This window comes from Calliopsis andreniformis, chromosome 4 (genome assembly GCF_051401765.1).
Source record: "Calliopsis andreniformis isolate RMS-2024a chromosome 4, iyCalAndr_principal, whole genome shotgun sequence".
In the NCBI taxonomy this organism is placed as follows: domain Eukaryota; kingdom Metazoa; phylum Arthropoda; class Insecta; order Hymenoptera; family Andrenidae; genus Calliopsis; species Calliopsis andreniformis.
In genome coordinates, this window is record NC_135065.1 from 701,994 (window position 1) to 717,348 (window position 15,355).

Below are 15,355 nucleotides of genomic sequence, written 5' to 3' on the forward strand. Positions count from 1 at the left end.
GCCGTTAGAACATTCGCCATTTCATCAAACTTCTTCCGAAACAAGGTCAAGACAACATACAACCGGTACTGCACTCAGGGAAACGATAGAATCAGAAGAAGATCTGAATTCAAACCAGGATATTGTCCATACCGATTCCAATGACGCGAGTATCGAAGCAGCTCAGAAGGTACGTTTACCTCCCTTCTGGAAAGAAAATCCCACTCTTTGGTTTATGCAAGTCGAAGCAGCTTTTGCGATTAATAGAATCGTCAAAGATGAATCAAAATTCAGACATGTAATTATATATTTAGACTATACCATTCTTCCTTTGGTCGAAGATATATTGATTTGTCCTCCTGAAAACAATAAATATTCCAAGTTAAAAGAGCGTATATGTAGAGCTTTCGGAGAAAGTAAAGAAGTTAAAATAAGAAAGTTGCTTGGTTCACACGTTCTAGGAGACGAAAAACCTTCGGTTTTCTTACATCGACTACGTAATTTAGCACCCGGACAAGTTAACGATGAAATTCTTAGATCAATATTCATGGAGCAACTTCCGGAAAATATAAGATCAATCCTTGCAATTAGTGAAGTTAAAGATCTTTCTAAATTAGCTCTTCAAGCTGATCAAATTGTAGATATGTCTCGACCAACATCTTCTTCGGTATTTTCTGTCGATACGTCACAAGAAAATCTACTTAAAAAAATGAACCAAGAGATTGTTGAATTAAGGAAACAATTAGAAAAATTGTCTAGACGGAATCGAAAAGATCGAAGCTTTTCAAGAGGACGATCAAGTTTTAAGAAATGGACAACAGATCAAGGTAAAAAGAAGAATGAAGAAGGTAAGGGATACTGTTTTTATCATAACAAATTTGGAGATAACGCCCACAAATGTATACGTCCATGTTCGTTTGGTAATAAGAATGTGTCGGAAAACTAACTCAACCGTTGCGAGCTCAGGCGGTCGTTGACGGTCATAAAAGGAATAAACGCCTGACGATCTCGGATAAGAAGGATGGCGTATTCTATTTAGTTGACACTGGAGCCGACGTTTCAGTAATTCCTAAAAATATGGTCAGAGGTGTCAAATCCGCTGTTGATTTCAAGCTATATGCCGCTAATAACACTATAATTAACACATATGGTTGTAGTTCAAGAATACTGGACCTAGGCCTACGGCGTCCGTTTAGATGGCAATTCATCGTTGCTGACGTCAAACATCCGATCATTGGAGCGGATTTCTTAGAATTTCACGGCCTTCTTCCAGACCTAAGAAACAAAAGGTTAATAGATGAACAAACTTTATTAAGTACCAAAGCCAAGATTACAAATAAAGAGCAAACCTCTGTTGCTACAGTAAGTAATTCCTGTAAATTTAAAGAATTACTGCGCAAATACATAGAAATTACCAAACCATCAGCTCTTACTAGAGTGGTTCATGATGTAACTCATCACATTGTCACATCTGGATTTCCTGTTTCTGAGAAACCACGAAGATTAACTCCTGAAAAGTTTGCAGCAGCGAAACAAGAATTCGAACTTATGCTAGAACAAGGAATCTGTAAACCATCTTCTTCTCAATGGGCTAGTCCGTTACATATGGTCCGAAAACCGAACGGAGACTGGAGACCATGTGGAGATCCACATTGACAATTGCATGTCCAACCTTTAATGTAATTAATAATGACAACAATGAAGATTAATATATGTTCTATTGCGAAAATATATACAAACTATATGTTATCAAAATGATTAATGTAATTAAACTTTTTGTAACCTTTTAATTTATTTATCATTATTAGCCCTAATATCAACTAAATTAAAATAATTGCATTAGTTTTTAAACCACATTGTTATTGAAACGATTGCATCATAGATCGGAATATTATTGGATAATAATCGGCCACTGCCGTGTCGCGCCGTCCACGCAGAAGCGCGCAGCTTGTTGGGCGCCGCTTGGAAATTCATTTACGGTCCTTAACCCCACTCCAAATCAAAGGAAACCTTTTGCATTATATTTTAGAAGGATCATAGTATCATTGTGAAGCAAAAATAAAGTGGTCGTTTTACACACTTGGAAGGAGGGGGAATTTGAAAATTTTCCATCCCCTAAACAATAAGTAAAAATAAAGTAATCAATCTGTAATTTTGTATATTTATTAACGTCACCTTCAACTACACTTAAGCAAAAGAAGAAAAAATCTGACGACTTTAACCGGAGTTATCACCCTTTTTTGGTTTTTAAAAAAAACGTCATAATTTTGAAACGGATGAAAATTTTTCCAAAAACTGAATATATTTAGTATCGGTATACTTTTAGCTGTAAAATATCAAAAAACTAAGGCGAAATTCAATTGCGCCCAAAATCATGTACTTAATCGGTGGTAGCCTTTTAAATGATGAATCCTACGTCAAATCGTATTTACGTAGCTACATTCATGATGATATATCATAGCTTCTGCAGCCGCTTCCACGTCTCTACATTATAGCTTAACAACCTGAAGGTAACACCTCAATTTACTGTAGCTACATTCAGGTCTGTACACTATAGCCACACATGCGCACTGAAAATTGGGACCTCAGAAATGCCAGTTTCGGCTCTGTAAGAATCCTTTGTGATCTTTCAAAAGTGTAGATTGTAATGTCTCCTATGTAATACGTGAGGGAAAATTTAAAATAATTGAAGATGTTAATTAAATGATTTATTGCGTTATCTACTACTTCATTACGCGAAGAATTATACAAATCTAGAAATATGATCATTAATAATATCCAAAACAAAATCATGTACTAATCTTTGAATAGAAACATCGATTAAACTAATAATACTAAGATAATAAAAAATTTCAGCAATAAAACCTAGATTATCCGAATTGTTTGTTATCCAAACACGTTTTGTACGTATGCACATACATATATGTGTATGTAAACATCCTAATATTTTAATTTAAATCGGTGCATAAGTGACATAATTCATTGCAGAAATTAGTAACAATTTAATGTAACATTAATTAATCACAACACAGCATAATATAATGATATAAGAGCATAATATAAAAGCATAAATGATATGAATAAAATGATGATATCCCAACATTTTAAAATATTTGAGGCTTTAGAAATAGGGCTGAGATAGAACAAGGCACGAAAAAAATACAGTTTTCCTAAATTACATTTACTAAAAAATATGATTTAGTAGTTAAGCAAATTTGAGACCTGTCAATCTTTGACCAAATTAAGTTTAAATTTATTATTTGTGATTGCTATTATCATATAGATATAATATTTGTTTTATTATTTAAAAATTCCCTCAGTCAAACACTAGTCTCACAATTAGTTTGGATAATCAAGTTCTAATTGTTTTTAGAGAGATGCAAAAAGTATAATGGCTTAAACATTAATAGGAAGAATCATTAACAGTTAATAGCATAAAATAAATATAATTTCTTTAAAATTAAAAATTAAAAACAGAAAATGTATTATTAAACATTTGTTTTTATCAAAATTGTATAAAAATATATCAAATGTTTTTTATACAAGATATACATACATAAAGAGCAAGAACACACATTTTTAATTTGTATTAATCTAAAGAAATAACTAATAGCTAATTGATGAAAGGAAAAACCATCAATAAAACCAATGAATTTTTAAATAAAATTTATTTTTTTTTCGAAATACGTCCTGTAGTAAGTAACGCGACGCACATGTCATTTAATGCTATTACGTTTATGTTGTAAATATTGTAAGTCACTGTCACATTGAAGCATTCGAGTGGCATTGTATGTTTGAAAAAATAGTTTTCCATGTTCAAATGTCGCAATCATGATTGCACAAGCTGGAGCTACTTTGATGACACGCGGAATCAGTCCCGTGAATAATCCCTTGACTCCATTCTGATTATAAATTTTTCGTATTATAGTCCAAGTTCCACTACTCCGTCTTGGTTTATCTGTAAATAATTAATGTTAATAGTGTAAATGGTAAAAGACATAATTAAGAAATTTCAGATCAATATTTATAAATTTGAGCACCTGAATAAATTTCTTTTTCACCCATTTCTATTTGTCGATGTGTTTTGACAACATCAAATGGAACCGTTAAAAATGCAGCTATCTACAATATTAATACAAATAGTACAATACTTATTCTTATAACCTTAGGAGTCAATGTTAAGCATTTGCGAGAATATATAACACTTACAGATCCTGCTATAGCACCAGCTGCAAGATTAAAAGTAAAACTATGTTGTGTCCCACGAAATTTCTGTTTTATTGTTTCATAGTTTAACCAGTAAATTGCACTAAAAGGTACGTCACGTAAGAGGGTACTACTCAATCCCATCCATAAACCAGTAATTCCATTATATTTTACAACAGTTTTCAATGCTTGCATAATTTCTGAGAAGCAAAGGTCATATTAGTTTGTAATTTAGTTCTTATGTATTTTATATAGTTTAAATAGTATTTAACTTAGAATATAAAAAACTATACAAGTAGAATTATACAAAATACCTGCATAACTCAATTTTTGCGATTGCATTTTTGTTCTAATGAGCTCTAATGGGCTTACTAGGGTTGCAGCCCAAATACGAGCTATGGCGCCAGCCACCATAGGAATCCAAAATGGTTGTTCTATAGATGCTGCATTAATCCTATCTTTTCTGTACTTTTTATTATATGTATCCTACAACAACATAAATTAATATTTGTAAATAAAATATAGTACTTATGCATGCAAAGTTGAGTAAAACTTTATTTACCTTAAAATGTAATCTTAATTGTTCATACGAAACAAAATAAGCTATAGTTGCAGGTACTGCTAGAACAAGAGTAGGACTTAAACCACTCCATAAAGAAAGTATTCCTTCATTTTTACTAATTTTCATAAGAGCATCCTATGAAGAGGAAAAACATAGTATCGCTAAATATAAAGCTTGAAACTTTGTCATTTAGATTAATTCAGGCTGCATTCATATTTCAAGATGATTACAATTATTATTCTACTATATAAATTTTTCTTTAAAAAAGTCTAAAATATCTATTGTGAAATTATCCAACCTTTAAGATCCATTTATTAATTTAAATATTGATATAATTGAAGACGCTAAGTTTACAACTAGATTAAATTGAAAAGAATTAGTGTATATAAGTATACCATTGTGCCTGTAAACTTTCCATTTCCATTAGTCCATACAGAACCTTTACCATTTGGACAAGGACATAAATGATCCATTAAACCATTACAGTAAAGAAAACATTTATTTGAAAGCATTGCTTTCTGTTGTGCTTGAAGTCGTATTTTTACCACATCTAATGGCGTAACTGTAAAACACATTAATGAAAATAAAATTGTTGGTTATCAAGAATATGCTAAAAGAGATTTATGTATTGTATTGAGAACTATATTAGAGATTACTTTATATACCAAATATAGATGTAATAAAAGCTCCAGTACATGAAGCTACAATTTGTTGATATGGTTTAATCCTAAATCTTGGATCATCTAAATCTAAATCAGGCGGTATGCTGCTTAGCTTATTCATTTTTTATTTCTATATCGTTCTGGGATGAAACAATGTTGAAACAGTTTTTTTTTTGATGACATATTTTCCTGTTGATAATTCAATGATTGATTAGTTTACAATTAAAGAAACAGCATGCATTTGTGTACTATGTCTCTGTATTCATTCACTAATTCTATATGATTCAAATCCATTAATGGTCTGCAGGAGTTACAACTGATTATGGTCTATGTAATCACAATTTCATCATAATTTATAATTTTTCAAAAGTATTAATACTTAATGTAAGAAGTAATAAAAGTATGACAGAATTAGGTAAATCTGAAAATCAATGAGCGTCTCTAGCATCTTACTTCTTTCGCGTTTTATTTCGCTTGACACGTGGCCTCAATTTACAGATCATTCGATTTTATCGCTAAATTAGAGATTTCATAGGAACCAACATAAATATTGTATAATCATTGTATTATAAGTATCGTTTATGCTGGTAAACTAACTTCTACAAACCGTTCCAAAAATATTGTGCGCCAACTCTACAGTTGGCCGTGCTGCATGTCAATGTTTTTAAGAGAACTTGAGGATTTGCTACCGTAGCGCCGTCTGCCGTAGAGTGAAAAATCTCAGCTTAGGAAAGCTCCACTCTATAGAAGAATTCTTTGGTAGCTCATGAAGGATGTTGCGCGATCTCGCATGAATTATACGAAAATTGCTTTCGCGTACATCTTTGCTCGTGGAGTGTTACACCACTCTAAGAATTTAAAAAAATCAGACAAAACTTCTAATTCAAAATTTTTCATTTATACCCTGAATAAATGCTTACACAATTCTAGATCGTTTTAATCTTTTTATGGAGCTTTTCGGAGAAGAAGACAAATGTTAGCCTTACTCTCTCGCTTTTTGAAATGTTTAAATTGCAGTCGACGACAAGTGGCACGTATTTTGAGCGAGTTTTTTGACTACTCAGACATTTTCAGTTTCCAACTTACAAAAATATTATGATGAAAAAAAATTTTGTACGGAAAAATCCGTTTTAAAATCCCCTGATCACGCTTTAACTTTAATTTTAAAAAAGAGTTTTCTTTTTAAAATCTCGTATATTGGTATCTCACTCAGTCTTTACTTTAAAAAAATTAAACGTAAACTATAAAACCTATTTCTTGCTTCCACTCGGATTTCGAAGATACGTCACTATATGTATAAAATATTGTGAAATATTTTAATACCTTTTTTCGTTGGTATAATTGAAAATTAATTTAGCCTTTTATAAAGATTTTGTAAACATTATTAGGTTCGATAAAACAGTAAATATAGCTGTTAATGAAACATCAGTTTCTATACCTGTATTAAAATATGGTTAGTCTTATTAAAGTAAAGACTATGTTTTCACTTATGGATTTCAAACAACCTCTTGTGAATGAGTGTTTGGCACGCGAGTATCTGTTAGAATTTAGAACAAAAGATATAAAAAGCACGCAACAAGGAATTGACATGTGCTTAAAGATTACGTTACAAAATCTACATTATGATAGATCTATGCAGTTACGCACGCGCTGTACATTTAAAGACTTAAACAATGAAATGAAAAATGTGGAAAATTAAGATTGAATAACAAATTATGAATTTTACTTCTTCATTAAAGTGGATAGAGAGAAAGTGTAGTAAATTTTTTAATGTAAAATGTAATTTTCAGTAAAACACACATTTTTTTACATTGTTACAAATAACGAATATGCATATAGCAGAAAAATCAGATAACTATAAGAGGTAAGTATCATTATACATACATCGATCTTGTTCTAAATCTAATAAGATCCTTAGATGAGAAGTTTCATTGAAATCCATTTAAAAAAAAATTCCCTTTTTAATAGTCTGAAAATGGATTTTTCCGTAAAAAAATTTTTCAAAGTTTTGTTTGCTTTGCAATACTCTTTTAAATTGAAAACTGAAAATAGTTGGGCAGTCGAAAAGCTCGCCCGAGATGCATGCTGATTGCCGCTTTTCGGCGACTGGCAGTTAAGCATTTCAAAGAACGAGAAAGTAAGGCTAACATTCATCTTCTCTTTCTCTTTCGACTCACGAAGTTGCTCGAAAATCTGATGCACTGAACTCGCGGACACGCGACCCGTACGCTAGTTGTGTAATGGATGAAAAATTGTCAATACTCGCGTTCTCAGATAATAGATTAGTTCTCACATTTTTTATATTAATCATTTTATTTAAAGTCTTCACTCCTTTGTTTCTTTTAAGGTCCATTTATGCAACCGACAAGTCGAGCAAATATACATACTAGCGAAAAATCACAAATACACGATTACAAGTGATAAAAGACTATCAATACGTATTTCGTCGATGTAATCATTTAGCTTGGCTCATCCTCAGCTCATCGGTTACACAAATGGACCTTTATTCGGAATTCAGATAAAATATAAAAAGTCTGGATCCTGATATTCGAATACTCGAATTCGATTTCGAGTTACAATGAGTACTTTAAGTAAGCGTATATCTGGATAGTAACAGCTTTAGCTAGTTATTTCAATTCTTTAAACATTACAGAATTATTTTCATCAAATTTACAAATTAAATGAATACAACGAATATCCCAGAATTACTGTTAACGTATATTCCCGCATAATTTAGTGCCAAATTATAATAAACAGCGCTGAGATAGAGATTTCTCAATTCCTCAAATCCTGCATATCCCTCACGAAACTACCAAAGAATATTCTTCTAAAGAGTGGAGCTATCGTAATCTATGATTCTTCACTCTATGGCAGACGGTACTACGATAGAAAATCCTCAAATCTTGTGCACTGTTATATACATGCATGTATATACAGTAATATATACAATACATACTGCGAATACTGCGAACATGACGTCATTCTAGGAACTGCCAATAGCGTTCCATTTCAACGAAACGCTATTGGTAAGCTACTGTGACGACGTCATGTTCGCAGTATTCGCAGTCAAAATGAAATACAACCTAACCATAGTCAACTCTAGAGTCTGCTATGGTATCGTGGATATAGGAATAACGGGATGGAGCAATAGCGTCGGCGTGTGAAGCCGTCTGACGGGGTGCGGGGATAGGGTCACGTGGTTTCTGGACCCGTTTTTTATTCTAACCTTTAATAATTTTATTTTGATCTCTCAATAACATGCATTTACAGGACACCATTGACACTTCAATATATTGATTTATAAATATGACACTTTATTTCTGTATTTTGTGGAAAATATTCTATCGTATATACATTTATAATTGTTAACAAAGTGAAGGTCTCACATTGAAATTTCCGCATTTATACTAGAACCAATCACCGACGGGTCCCTAGAAACCACGTGACCGTATCCCCGCACCTCAGGAGCAGCTTCACTCCCCTCGCCGGAAAACAAGGTTTATGTTCCATCCCTTTATTTTCCTATATCCATGTGTGGTATAAATTATGATTTATGTTGAGAATACTGTACCTATACACGATGTAACACGGTGTATACCATTTCAGCAGTATTAACAGTATCAGTTGAATTGCGGATTGCACATTACGTATGTACATATGTAATAATACATACTCTGTATGCATACATGTATATATAGAAGTTACATTATACGTTAATTACGTTGCTGCCTAATTGTAACCTTTTATTATTTTTCGGTTAAAAGTAAATTTCAACAGTTGAAAATCAGCTTTGAAAGAGAAATAGTTTAGCGTGGATTTAAAATTTAAGACTTTGCATCAATATTTAATTATTGAATTGGATGAAAAATTATAAGAACAGCAACCATTAAAAATCTGTACTACATTTTGAATAAGCTAGATAAAAATATTGTTTATTACGAAAGGGTATAATTATTTCATTGATTCATCATCTTCCATTTGTTTCATCTACGATGAATGCAACCTATGGTTGACTCGCGCGTGCGTGTGGCAAGCATGATTGCGCCTGCGTAATTTATCGGTTTGGAGGGGCGTAGAAAGGAGGCCATATTGTACAGTTAAATTGAAAGAACAAAAATAATTATATCATCGTGTAGTCGTGGACATTTCGTTTCGTATTTTTATCGTGTATATTTACGACGATATCATTAAATCGTTCCGTGTCGGAAAGTAGTGTACGGAGCCCAGTATCACGGTTCCTACATTTTTATAAGTAACTACAAACCGTAGTAGTGTATCTTGATATATCTAGATACCGTCCGTCAGTCTACAAAAGGGGTTTATTACTCCAGACGAGATGGGCACTCGGGATGACGAGTACGATTATTTATTTAAAGGTAAATTCCGTCAATTCACTGCTACTAGTTTTCTTTTTGTTGGTAAAAATTTTTTTATACACTTACATACATATCTGCGCATACTACATTATGCACTACATGTCGCGCGCGCGTACACACACATGCATGTTATATGTATGAGCACAAAAAAAATATATATATACATCCCCCCCATATACAAACACTGGAAGCACCATATCAATGTGTGTGGTGCGTGCGTGCGCGCGCGCGCATGCGAGTGTGTGTGTGTAAACACATACATGTGTCCGTACGAAAACGGCATTTACATACATTTCATACAATACAAAACATGTATTCGTGTCTCTATTGCTATCCTGAATGTACTATGTAACGAACGCATGTATGATTTTAACTCGCACACTTACGTACCGATTATACATGGATATAGTAACGTATTTAAAATCAACACTTGTTCTCGCTCGGAATACGGTATCAAATAATGTTAAACTCAAACGATTAACAAACTCACGTATTTTTTCAAATTCATATATTGAAGTTAAGCAATGACATCAGAAATATATATAGTTTTTTACTTGATGAAAAATGATATAAAGATTTTTGTATATCACTATGAGAAAATCATACACTACTGTCTACGTACTCTTCTTATTATGAAATACACTGTGAAATTATAATTAAAAAGTGATTGAGATATTTGATTTTAGTTATTTTTTTATTTCCACTGTATTCATTATAATTATGTACATAAAATAATATTTTGAATTATGTAATTAAATATTATTTAGTAACTTGAATCCTTAAATATTATAGTTTTTATTTAATTTAATTTTTGTCCTAATAACATATTGAATGCCATATCAGCAATATATGGACGACAATTTTCATATGATTGTATACAACAATAGCTTGTACAATTATGAATGATATAGTAATAGAAAGAGAACACTGTAGAGTAAATTTGAAAATTAATTAAAAATAAATTTTTTTTAAGTTGGAATTACTGCTAATGGGATAGAATTTTTAGTGAATTTAGCATGGCAACAAATGTGTTATATTTTATAGAAACAACCATATTTAAAAATTTGAATAAACCTTTAACTGATATACACGACAATTTGTTTCATATATGCACAGTACATGTTTTTTAGTAAAGTTTAATAGAAAACGTAATTAAGCAATCCCATATTTTTTTCATATTTCAGTTGTTCTTATTGGTGATTCTGGGGTAGGAAAAAGTAATCTTTTATCACGATTTACAAGAAATGAGTTTAACTTGGAATCAAAATCAACTATAGGGGTTGAATTTGCAACACGTAGTATACAAGTAGATGGAAAAACTATCAAAGCCCAGATTTGGGATACAGCTGGACAAGAACGTTATCGTGCTATTACGTCTGCGTAAGTTGAAGTTACCTACTGAAAAAAAATGAGAAGCTGCTTACTTTTTATCTTTGGTGTAAAAAGATAAAAGAATCATAAAATGGTTTATGAGCTTATTTAAATGATATGTGCGTATTGGATATTTGAATCTTTGAAAAGTATAGTTTATTTCACAAATTATACATGTAACTTAATTTTTTTTATAAATTAGGTACTATCGAGGGGCAGTTGGAGCTTTGTTGGTATATGATATTGCAAAACATCTAACATATGAAAACGTGGAAAGATGGTTGCGGGAATTACGGGATCATGCAGATCAGAACATTGTGATTATGTTGGTAGGAAACAAATCCGATTTAAGGCATCTACGTGCAGTTCCAACTGATGAAGCAAAAGCATTCGCAGAAAGAAATGGTCTATCTTTCATTGAAACTTCTGCTCTAGATTCTACTAATGTTGAAACAGCATTTCAAAATATATTAACGGGTGAGATAATATTTATTTTAATTTTTATACAATTGTATATTAAGATGAATGTACTACATCTCAAGTTTTAAAAATTTTTAATTGTTCATAATATTTTGTTATTTTGTATAATACTAAAATTTATCTTTTTTTTTTTATTAAACAACTGGCAAGCATTATATTTTTTACTTAAAAGGAAAACTACGAAGTTATGAATGAGTTTATTTAATAACACTTCATACTCAAATATTCGTTTATAATTATATCATCATAAGCTGACACAGTTTTTAATTGTTGCAGAAATTTACAGAATCGTATCTCAGAAACAGATACGTGATCCACCTGAAGGTGACACAATCCGGCCACAAAACGTAGAACCAATCGACGTTAAACCAACAATGAATTCAGAAGGAATGCGTAAGCAATGCTGCCAGTGACTCAACTTACTGCTTAAAATGTGTGTACACGCAAATACAGTATCAATATCACGAGAATACGCTCGAGTAATGCAAAGTTTCTAAAAGAAGAGATTAGTCTATGATCCAGTAAAACAAAAAAATGAAAGTTTCTGGGATAATTCTTTGTACGATAGCATAGTTTTAATATAAGAAAACTATGGTTAGTTAATTATAAATATTAAGTTGATTTGTAAATTGAGTTAATTTTAACATACATCAAAATTAAATATTACTAAAGCCACTTTTATTATGTATTTTTTCTTCCAATAATTGTTATTGGTTGTTTTAGTTGTCTATGATCATACATTCAGTATATAAGTTTTGGTATTATTTACATAATAACATTGCATGTTTTTTGTATCGTACAGAATTATTAATTGGAGTAAAACAGACTGACTAATTGTATAGCAGATACAAGGTATATGGCTAAACTAGGGGAAAATGTAAAGAATGCTTCTAGACATAAAAATAAGACGAAAATTAAGAATGACAAAATTGCCTGCCATTGAGTGTTTGCTTGAATCCATCTGAAATTTGGTATATGTCGAAGGATCCATTAACAGCGTGTGAAGTTCGTGGCAGGTACTATTCGGATCGAGTGCCAGAGGATTGGATTGTAGTTTTACGAGGCGATGCCCTCTTACGTCAATAGCTCTAGCTATAATAGACGAAGGCTTAAACGTAATTCCGTTATTCTTGATTTTCGTTTTGTTACTACGTCTGGAATCACCCCTTAAATCTCCTTCCCCCTGTAGCCAAACATCCTGTATACATGACTAAATTTTCTGTTTTATAAAAGCTTAAACCATTATTATAATAAATATCAATAGATTTATTGGTACTTACATATAATTACGATAATTATTTCTTATTTTTAAAAAAATAAATATTCTAAGTTTCTATATTATAGACAGGATCTTAATTCAATAATATTCAAAATAATACTTAGCAATACAAGAAGATATATTTTGAAACTTTTAGTTATTATCAATTTCTTCATACTTAGTAAGTCGTTCATTTTAATCAGTATTACATTTCAAATAATTTATAGTATATATACTTTACATGCATATATAAATTATGTACCATATCACTGTAATTTATGCAGTTTATTTTTACTCAAGTGTAACAAATTATGTCTAATATAATCTATGCTTTTTTACATGTAATGAATGCTAAGGGTTTACAATGGATTTTATTAGATTAGCAGTAGTGTATAACTTTCTGCCGAATAAATATTTGTTTCTGTCATTAAGGTAGTTTCCAGTTTTTGCAAATTTATGATTTTATACGATTGTTAATTTATAATACAAAGAATTTCTAATCAATAAGGATACATTTACTGGTTGGTTATTTAATTCTTTTTTAATATGATGTCTTTTTGTTTTAGATTATATTTGTTTTTTATTTATTTATATATTATACGCAACATAATAATTATATAAAACTATTATTTTCGTATAATTTTAAAATTTTGTCTAACTTCTATACATAGAAATGATTATTTATTTAATTTAAAGTTATTGACAACTTTGTTGATAATAAATCATGATAAACACAATAAGAACAATGGTATTAAGTAAAACATAAACTGAATTAAAGAATTCATTGAATGCCATTTCTGTTGGGTTGTTTTTGAAATAAAAAATAAATACTCTTATTACTCATAGTTTAACATATGTTATATGTTCTGTAAACTGTAAAATTAAAATCTTTTTTGGAGCGTTATTTCAGAAACTAGGTAAACAAAAAAAACAAAGAATCAAAACTTCAACTTCAAATTCGTACATTTAAATTGAAAAATCGTCTGTACCTAATACAGAACATCTATTCTATATAACATTAAAAATTGCGAAGTATCCTTAGTAGTATATTAATGAACACTGACCGCAGTAAGGCTATTAATAATTTCGATTATATGAATTTGTTTTTACAGAAGGACACACAGAGAGAGAAAGGAAAAAAGAAAAGTGATCGATGGTAAACGTAACAGGTGCATACAGTACAAGAGTCAAGACTATTTACGAATATAAGTATATATAATTACTGATTTTCCCATGTAATCCGTGTACAGAACTGAAAACAAGCTTTTATTTTATCGCTTAGAAGTGGATTTGTAGATAAATGTGTTGCTACGAGCCGTACTTAAAAATATTCTTTTAGAATCTTCGTTCACGGTCGTTTGCCTACGATAAAACACTCTGTTAAGCATGTGTGTCCTTTCATAAGAGACAAGTGCATTTGTTCTAATTCTCTTCTAAGCGATCTACTTGCTAAAAGTTGTAAGACAAAAATACTACTCAAGTTCCTTCGGATTATTTGGGAAAAGCTGTGTATTATCTTCATGCTAGAAAACACTATGAGAACTGGAGGATCTAGCGATACTTATACACACAACTGATAAACATAAGTAAACAGAACATGGTCGTGCAACCTAAGGACATCATTGAAAATACCTATGGAGAGCAAAATGCGTGCGCACTAATTTATCCCTGAAAATCATCTCACTCTCTTTCCTCTCTTTCCTATTCTTTCACTCTCTTTACCTCTAATATGTTACAATAAATTAGTGTTATATTACTGCTTCTTTGTACTACATGTGTAATTCTACTCAGCGCATAGTCAACGGTTATAAACACGCGAATGATTTGTAACATTATACAATAAGGTTTTCCTAAATGTAATATCTAACCTTGAAAACTGACACTACAAGTCATAAGGATGAAGAAGTATATGTTACAAAAGATCTATAAATACTTTCTAAATACAACTTATCACGATTATATGTCAGATGAATTGTTTGAAATGGTTCTCTTTTCAAAATGTAAAGGAATTCAGCTGGTCATAATCCAGAAACTTGTGATTAATAAGAAGATTGGGAAATGCAATAAACAATATAAAAAAGTTTTAAGCTCATGTTCTACAATTTATATTTAGGTAATAATCTTCTTTGTCCTAAAAAATAGTAGGAAATGTTTTTAAAATTAAGATCTACATTTCGGAAATAACCGATATTATTACACAGAGACTTGCAATCAAGTATACAGATGCATGGCAATAGAGGAAACAGAAAAAACGATATCCTACGAAAGCTTACATTTGAACATACAAGTATAACCAAAGCAATGGTGAACAATTGAATTGAAACAACGCATTACTATTATTATTGAACTCACTCTCTGCTTTCGAATTCGCACATATAGTAATAAATCTTGAGTGTAATATGAGCTTGACCACACACAACGCTTTTGACATAAACTTTTATTTTTTTGTCAAATGAAAAAA

The 15,355-nt window shown here is 31.0% G+C and overlaps 2 protein-coding genes across 7 annotated transcripts; one reads left to right on the plus strand and one right to left on the minus strand.

The window, feature by feature from the left end:
* Positions 1-3,628: 3,628 nt before the first annotated feature.
* LOC143177940 (mitochondrial glutathione transporter SLC25A40) lies at positions 3,629-6,088 on the minus strand. Of its 4 annotated transcripts, none has more exons than XM_076376274.1 (8): positions 6,017-6,088; positions 5,413-5,598; positions 5,143-5,309; positions 4,748-4,882; positions 4,500-4,671; positions 4,189-4,385; positions 4,020-4,101; positions 3,629-3,937 (listed from the first exon to the last, which is right to left on the minus strand). In XM_076376274.1, exons 2-8 carry the CDS (start codon positions 5,528-5,530, stop codon positions 3,696-3,698), a joined length of 1,113 nt encoding a protein of 370 aa, XP_076232389.1. In that variant the 5' UTR covers positions 5,531-5,598; positions 6,017-6,088; the 3' UTR covers positions 3,629-3,695. The 4 variants fall into 4 exon arrangements, with proteins under 4 accessions (XP_076232389.1, XP_076232388.1, XP_076232387.1 ...); XM_076376273.1 differs by having other exon boundaries at positions 6,007-6,060; XM_076376272.1 differs by lacking the exon at positions 6,017-6,088 and adding an exon at positions 5,863-6,000.
* A 3,400-nt stretch (positions 6,089-9,488) lies between these two features.
* Rab11 (RAS oncogene family member Rab11) lies at positions 9,489-14,656 on the plus strand. 3 transcript variants are annotated; one of them, XM_076376342.1, is made up of 5 exons: positions 9,489-9,785; positions 10,970-11,165; positions 11,359-11,633; positions 11,913-12,069; positions 14,007-14,656. In XM_076376342.1, the coding sequence occupies exons 1-4, from the start codon at positions 9,746-9,748 to the stop codon at positions 12,047-12,049; spliced, it is 648 nt and encodes a 215-aa protein (XP_076232457.1). In that variant the 5' UTR covers positions 9,489-9,745; the 3' UTR covers positions 12,050-12,069; positions 14,007-14,656. The 3 variants fall into 3 exon arrangements, 2 of the variants coding, with proteins under 2 accessions (XP_076232457.1, XP_076232456.1); XR_013001688.1 differs by having other exon boundaries at positions 9,490-9,785; positions 11,913-12,230; XM_076376341.1 differs by lacking the exon at positions 14,007-14,656 and having other exon boundaries at positions 9,490-9,785; positions 11,913-12,922.
* Positions 14,657-15,355: the final 699 nt, after the last annotated feature.

Coding starts and splice junctions, on each gene's coding strand:
- Rab11 (XM_076376342.1), top strand. CDS start 9,746: ATGGGCACTCGGGATGACGAGTACGATTATTTATTTAAAG. Junction 11,166..11,358: donor TATCGTGCTATTACGTCTGC/GTAAGTTGAAGT, acceptor TTTATAAATTAG/GTACTATCGAGGGGCAGTTG. Junction 11,634..11,912: donor ATTTCAAAATATATTAACGG/GTGAGATAATAT, acceptor TAATTGTTGCAG/AAATTTACAGAATCGTATCT.
- LOC143177940 (XM_076376274.1), bottom strand. CDS start 5,530: ATGAATAAGCTAAGCAGCATACCGCCTGATTTAGATTTAGATGATCCA. Junction 4,672..4,747: donor AATTAAGATTACATTTTAAG/GTAAATAAAGTT, acceptor ATGTTGTTGTAG/GATACATATAATAAAAAGTA. Junction 3,938..4,019: donor TGAAAAAGAAATTTATTCAG/GTGCTCAAATTT, acceptor AATTATTTACAG/ATAAACCAAGACGGAGTAGT.